This window comes from Asterias rubens, chromosome 1, assembly GCF_902459465.1.
Source record: "Asterias rubens chromosome 1, eAstRub1.3, whole genome shotgun sequence".
NCBI classification, from domain to species: domain Eukaryota; kingdom Metazoa; phylum Echinodermata; class Asteroidea; order Forcipulatida; family Asteriidae; genus Asterias; species Asterias rubens.
This window is the reverse complement of record NC_047062.1, coordinates 31234911-31242228: the sequence shown is the minus strand read 5'-3', so window position 1 is coordinate 31242228 and position 7318 is coordinate 31234911. Positions and strand designations below refer to the sequence as shown.

Sequence of the window (7318 nt, the reverse complement as noted above, 5' to 3'; positions counted from 1 at the left end):
TTATTAAAGGGGGAATTCTCAAGTTTGAATCTTAAAGGGTCTATGTACTTTTTGTAGGACAAAAAACACAATGTCCACAGATTTACATTAAACTTACACAATTTTGAAGATAATGATAGTAGAAAGCTTCCCTGAAAATATTACCTGCTGTCAGGTGCTGTAGTTTTTGAGAAATGAGTAAAAACAATGTAATGAAAATAATTTCGTCTCAGTGATCATGAGACGAAAAAATATTTTAGCGTGTAAATACGTGTTTTCATGAAATTGTTTTATTGGTTTTATTTATTTATTTATCTGTGGACACTGGTTTTGTGTTACAAAAAGTACCCACACCCTTTAAATAGAAAACGCTTCTGTTCAGGTGTAGACAAAAGTTGACCCACACGCACAATGCAAAGCTCCGATCCGAGGTGGGATTTGAACCAGCATGGAGTTGAAAGAATTCAACCAAAATGCGTAAAAAAACAAACAGAAACTTGAAGTTTGAGTCTTTTGTCACTTTTTTTTTAATTATAGTTTTTATTTTCTGCTAAAGCTTCGAGACCAAAGTTAGACTTTCTTTAATTTAGTATATACATTATCCTTTATAATATACACAGTTTATGATACAAGTTTTTGAAAAATTATATTAAAGTTGCATTTTTAAGCAAAATCTGAAAAAGAACAACAAAGAACACCCCTCAGAAAACAACAAAAATATAAAAAATCTTCCTTCACCCCCATTCACAGCTACTCGATCCCAAAACACAGAACGTTTCCCACTTTTTCAGAGAAATACTAAATGGTATAATACTTGAAAAAATACACTATGGCAGGCTTGATATTTCACAGCTCGATTGCCCCTGGTAATTGCCTCGGTGCCCCTCGAAATGTTTCAACAGAATTTACAATTACCTCATTAGAATGCTCTGAACAAAGGAGAAAAGCGCCTCAATGCCTTTGCCCTTTCAAAATCGAAGCATCAGGCCTGGCTTTAAAAAAAAACACCCAAAAAACCCAGATGTTTTAATCTGAATATTCCCAAACCACACCTAATGTGCTTTTGGCATAAGCTTCAAAATGTTGTTCCGACCCTAATCCCAAGCCCAAGCCTTAGTAGCGTTGCTAAAGGCAGTCGCATTATATTCACTCCGAAAAAGACGCCGTTGTAAACCCATCCGTATACACTGTGTGTGGTGTGTTTAATCACACTGCACGACCCACCCGTATACACTGTCACATCGCTGAATACCCGTCGTACGACTACTGTGCACAAGTAATCCGCACTCGTACCACTAACTGCATGCGGAGGCCGTACCCAGTCGACGCATGCGGATGTGTATGGGGCGTCAGGTCGCGCGATGTGTTACGCACATAGTGTATACGGGTGGGTTTTGTACAGAGCGGCAGTCTTTTTTTCGTAATGAATAATTTGACTGCCTTGAGCAAGGATAAACCCATAGCCAAAGCCAAAGAAATAACTTGAAGGAAACTTGAGTAACCCTCAAAACATAAAATAACAAAAGTCTATCCTAATTTAATCTTTTTTTATGTCAGTGTCCTGGCGATTTTGATCAAGATTTCAGTCACAAATTTCTGTTTCAATAGTTTCCTGGAAATTACTGAAATAAAACATCTCTCATATAATAACATAGAAACTAAAACTTTAAACCAAACTCAACAAACATCAATATGTTAAGCATATTAATTAATTAAAACTAGTTTGTCGTATCAATAAACAAAAAGGAAATTAAGAATTGAAACAATTAATGAAAATTTAAAAACCTAAGAAATAGCTGAATGCTTTCAGGGTTTCTAAATTAAAGTACTTATAAATAAATGTCTGTAAGCTTATTAAAACATAGAAACAAAGGGCAAAACAAGCCTAATAATGCAATAATAGATTCTGGCATGATACTTCACAGAGGCAACAGAGGCAATCGCCTCCATGCCCACTGGTCACCGCCTTGGTGTCCCTTGAGTCATTCACTTGACCAAGGTCACACCGAATTGCCCGTACACAAAGAATATATCATCTAGCTTAATATTCAAAGGCAACTGTAGACCACTCAAGGCGTATTTTGAATTGACAATAAAAACATTTTAAATTATCAATTAATATCTAGCACACATCTACTGTTCAATTTAGCCCACTTGAATTTTGTTTGTGGTTCTGAAACACCTGCTGATCAGTTCTCTGGTTCTGAGAAGTAGATATCTATAAAAAAAAAATACCATCGTAATTTGGTCTGAACAAAGAAGAGCGGAACCTGCAGCATCCCAGTCACTGGTCAGGACTAACGTACCGGTAATAGCCCATAGGTTGGCGTGTGTCCCTATCTTGTCTACATCTTTGTGATGGGGTTAATACCCAGAGTTTCCCTTGTGGTTTATTACTTAGAATTAAATTGTGAAATAAATTAGCATCAAATTTGGCAGTATAAGCGACTTAATTTCATCAAAACCCATCATTGTTTTTTTTTAAATACAACAGCTGCGTCCTCTCACTGAGGTCCCCAATATATTTGAACAATTTATAAATTAAACAATTATTTTTAAAGAAAAAGAATATTTTTAATAATCCACAATTGGACATACCCATCCGAGAAATGTTTCATCGTCAGCGCACAGGATTGGTCAATGAAGTGCCTCCTTTTGACCTCTAGACGAGGGCGCCCTAATCAAACGATGTCATTTGCATAAGGTCTATTACCATAAATTTGTAGGATCGTTATTGCAGGATATCTGACAGCCCCGAGCTTCTACTTCCTGGGGAGCTTCTACCCGACGCTGCCTCACCGATGACGATCGGCGCGATGGTCGGAACGGCCGGCAGGACGGACTTAGGGGCAAGCATGGGCTTCATCAGCTGATGATGGGGCTCACCGGATCCACTCCTGGGCTCAGGGTGGTGCATGAAGGGCGAGTATTGGGGCACCGGGGCGGAGAACGGGTTGAAGGCTAGTTGACCCCGGGGGCTCCTTGGCTTCTCACTGGTCATCTCTTCAAGGGGAAGGCGCATCTTGGGCGTCGGCGAAGACTCGTGTTCAAGGAACTTGACAAACTGCTCCGTGAAGGACTGTTTATCAGGGACAGAAAAATCAAAGTTAAAATTCAATCTCATTGGGTGAAACTAAGCATTTTGTATTTGTAATTATTTGCGCCAGAGTTTCAGGGCCTAGTTTCATGGCTCTGCTTACCCCAATTCTCCACCGTTCTCCGCTTACTGTGCAAGTGCAATGTGTAAGCAAAGAATGCCTAGTAACATGGAGTACGAAAGCCATAAAAAAAGTTAATTGATAACTTACATTTTCCATCTTTGATCTTCTTGGTGTCGAGGGAGGGGTACTTGATGGCGTTCCCCGTCCCCATATTCCTGACAACCAACCTCCTTGGTTCTCTTCAACACCGACCTGTGCAAAGCATTTACCAGTGAAATAGCAGATTGATAAATGCATGACAAAATAATAAGATGGAGCTTGTAATGGAGCTTGTTTAAAGCCATTGGACACTTTCGGTAAACAGTATTGCCCAATTCCCACACTTTGTGTATCACAACTTATATATAAAATAACAAACCTGTGAAAATTTAGGCTCAATTGGTCATCGGAGTCGGGAGAAAATAACTGGAAAACCCACTCTTGTTTCCGCACGTTTCACCGTGTCATGACATGTTCTTAAAATAAATCCGTAATTCTCGCTATCGAGAATTGATATTGTTTTAATGTTGTCTCAAAAAGTAAAGCATTTCATGGAATAATATTTCAAGAGAAGTCTTTCACCATTACCTTCTGTAAACCGTGTAAATTATTTGTAAATCTGTGAACCTTTTTTTTTTTCTCCTGTATCGAAAGTGTCCAATGGCTGTTAAGGATCGGTAATTACTCTTAAAATTATTGTCAATTAAAAAGTTTGGTTAGAAGCATACAGCAGCTTATGAAAGTATAAAGCATTTTGAGAAACATTTCACTTCGAAGTAACGTCTTTATCTAAAACTATATCACCTTTTATGCCTCAAAAAAAGAATCGGAATTGCTTTATTGGTACGTAAATAAAGATGTCACTTGTTCAACCAAAACTTAGATATTTTGTATTGTTGGCAGGGGTCTAGAACATGGAACGTTCAGGAACAGGTTGTCTGAGAATTGAAGCAGTAATGGGAAGTTTGTACACAAGAATTAAGTCTTGATGTGTTCAGGTGATTCAAATACTCACCGTCTGCAGCTCATCTATGGAGAAGTTGAGCACATTGCCGATGAGTTTGAGGACTTCCGAGCGCTTCTTTGGAGGGGCGTGGAAGTATCCAAGGACTAAGTTCTTCATCAGTGGTCTGGAAAGTAAAAACAATTAAGGAATAACTGGTGTATTTATGGTGAAAATGTCATCAAATTTAATGTGTTTTTCGTTTCATAAAACAGACCCAACAATATTACTTAACTTTATTCTTAAAATAAGCTACTTTTTTGTTTCAAGAATACCCTTTTAGTAGCAATCTCCATTAATTAAAGAAAGAGGCCACCAAAAACACATTTTTCCTCTGGCAACTCACATCTGTTAACTTTATGTAATTCCTTTTCCAAACAGTGGACTTAATTGGATCAAGCACACACAAACGAGCTGCTGCCTACCCCAGGTAGATTAACTGCTCATCCATTTATTTGATGGCCACAGTATTAATGCAATGCAAACACACCCACTCAGTGAAAAGAATGTATACTTATAGTTTTTGTGACCACACTTAGAAATTCTTTTACGGAGCTTTCCGAAATGTGTATTGCAAATAATGGCACCTGTGGATTATCTCCTAAAAAAATTGGTGAGAATGATAACACTTACTTGTCCACTTTGCTGTCCCTGGCGTTCCCAAACTCTTCAAACCTTGCCTCGTACTGATGAAGAAGCTCCTCCTTCTTGTACACTGAAAAAAAAAAAACAAGAGTGTATGAGATTTAGAATAAAAAAAGTGTGGTCTAGAGCATCAAACGCAAGTCCTGGTGGCTGAGTCATCAGTGTGTGGGTTCGAATCCCGGTAATGACACTTGTGTCCTTGAGCAAGACAATTAACCAAAATCGCTTCTCATTTCATTTCATTTCATTTCATTTTATTTGCCAGCAAACATGAAAAAAACACAAACATGTATTAAAAAATTGCACATCAAAGATTTACAAGAAAAAGCAATACAATGGTTATAGAAAGAGAACAGCTAAAAATATGCAAAAACACTAGCAAATTACTGAGAAACCTGGCCTGGCCGCGGGCAGATATAAGGATTGTGTAGGAAACACCTCCAGTGGGGGTGGAACACAAAACACTACAGACGAAACAAAAGACAAGAACCCTGGCAGGAAAAGCCAATCGCGACAAAAAGTCACTTTCAAAGTGGCTGACCTTTTGGTTCGGGACAATAACGAGAATTAACAAGACACACCCTCCTCATCACCCACATGGGGCCCTAGAGGAGGAAGGCAAGACTAAACACCACCATACCATCCTGACAGGCCTTAGTTAATTAAAGTTACCAGAAAACTCCATCAAAAAAAGAGGCTAGAATAACACATCCTTTCCCTCCTACCCAACTCACACCTGTTATCTCCATGGTGGACTTTACTAGGGCTGCCGACTGCCCCAAGCAGATTGACTGCTCATCCATTAAGTTTAATGACCCAAGTGATGACAACACACTCACTCACTCAAAAGAATATATAGTTTCTGAGTTTGCGTGGCCAAACTTGGAAATTTTTTGACAGAGCTTTCCTGTCATGAAGGTGTAATAATGTTCTTACGTTCTTCTCTGAGTTTGACAGCTACTTCCTCCTTCCTGTCCAACTGCTCACTGAGTCTTGATGCGGCATCTAAAGCCTCTGTCGTTGCCGCTAGACGCTCCTAGAATTACGGAAATAACAAACCAATGAAATTGATAGATCCGATTCAAAGGACTTACATTTCTGATTGTCAGGAAAATCATTTCCATGCCTATGACGTCAACCCTTTGGTTTTTCAACTAATCTTGTTTGAAAATACCAAACATTTCTTAGAAAAGTGCACTGTGGAGTTCACGGCTTTCTGATTTGTTCCCCTTCTTGACTAATTTTTGTAAATACTTGCAGGAACTTTCTACAACTCCACAGGACAGCCTAAAGCAGCTACACTTTGAGATTTTGTGATCGGGATTTTGTGACCTTGCTTCTTACCTGCTTTTATTAGTAGATAAGCAATCTTCAAAGTTTTTTTATTTTATTGGCTCAAATTTGTTTGTTGCGTACATTAAGTACTACTACATATAGTAAAAGTTATTCTTGAACTCAGATTAAAGTAGGCTCAGATTAAAGTAGCCTTTCCCAACCTCGTTCCCAGGGGTGATCGATCTCGCCGTGCCATTTTTCCCCAGCATGCCTTGCTCAATCATAACCCCTGGAAGTGTAACTCCAAAATATCCAAATATAAGGGATATTACAATTAGTCGTGTGGTTGATCCGTTATGTGTTGGGCGTTAGTCGCACACACGCTGGATTCGCTGTGTGTAATAAAAGTCATACACTTGCCTTGGCGTTCAGTGTTGCGTGACAAAAAAAGTGAATACGTACATCTTTATACGCACGCGTTTCGGCGTATAGAGCTTTTTGGAGACGCACAGCGTTTCATTTTTTGCGCGTATATGATAGCCAATCAAAGACATGGACCGGAGTTTCCCTCCCAGGGGCTAGAGACATTCGCAGAGCTAGCGGGTGATACGGCGCGCTGCCCATGGTAGCGAGGTTGAGCTTTTCCTAAATGGACTTTTTGTAAGTTGTACTCACTTGTAGCTCCACATTCTGTTTGAAGAGTTGCCCAGCCACTTTGTCCTTCTCATCAGCTCGAAATTTGTACCTCTCTATATCGGCCGCAATCTCTGCCTCTTTTTCTGTTCGGTTCAAACAAAAATACTTCACGCTACTAGGATTTACTCGTATAGCTTTTGGAAGCAATCAACTAGCCAGGTGGACCATTTGGTAAGAATTCGGACTGGTCCTCAAAATTACACTGTCATGACTGTTATGTCGCCACAGTATAGCAACGTCGAAGGTAGCCTGAACAACTGATGTCACACTTCAAGGCTCGTATAATACGCAAGATACCAGCATTAAGCAGATGTCCGGATCTGTACAAATGTACCCTTTGACCTTGCATTCACTTCAGATGGAGATTCGCAGTCAAGTCACATATACATTTTGTACATAGTAAATATAAAAACAACACTAAATGATGTGCACAACATTATGCACACATCTGCTGCATGCAGACGGTCGAAAGTGCAAGCTGGCTGTACATCACCCCGGACCAATCATTACACAGATATAA

General features: G+C 39.3%; 1 protein-coding gene across 1 annotated transcript in view; it reads right to left on the bottom strand.

The window, feature by feature from the left end:
- Positions 1 to 525: 525 nt before the first annotated feature.
- LOC117289042 (thyroid receptor-interacting protein 11-like) overlaps positions 526 to 7318 on the bottom strand; it is a 29867-nt gene continuing 23074 nt past the window's right edge. The window contains 6 exon segments of the mRNA XM_033769972.1: positions 526 to 3058; positions 3288 to 3392; positions 4195 to 4309; positions 4816 to 4897; positions 5764 to 5863; positions 6778 to 6881. Coding sequence (XP_033625863.1) covers positions 2711 to 3058; positions 3288 to 3392; positions 4195 to 4309; positions 4816 to 4897; positions 5764 to 5863; positions 6778 to 6881 — 854 coding nt within the window. The 3' untranslated portion in view covers positions 526 to 2710.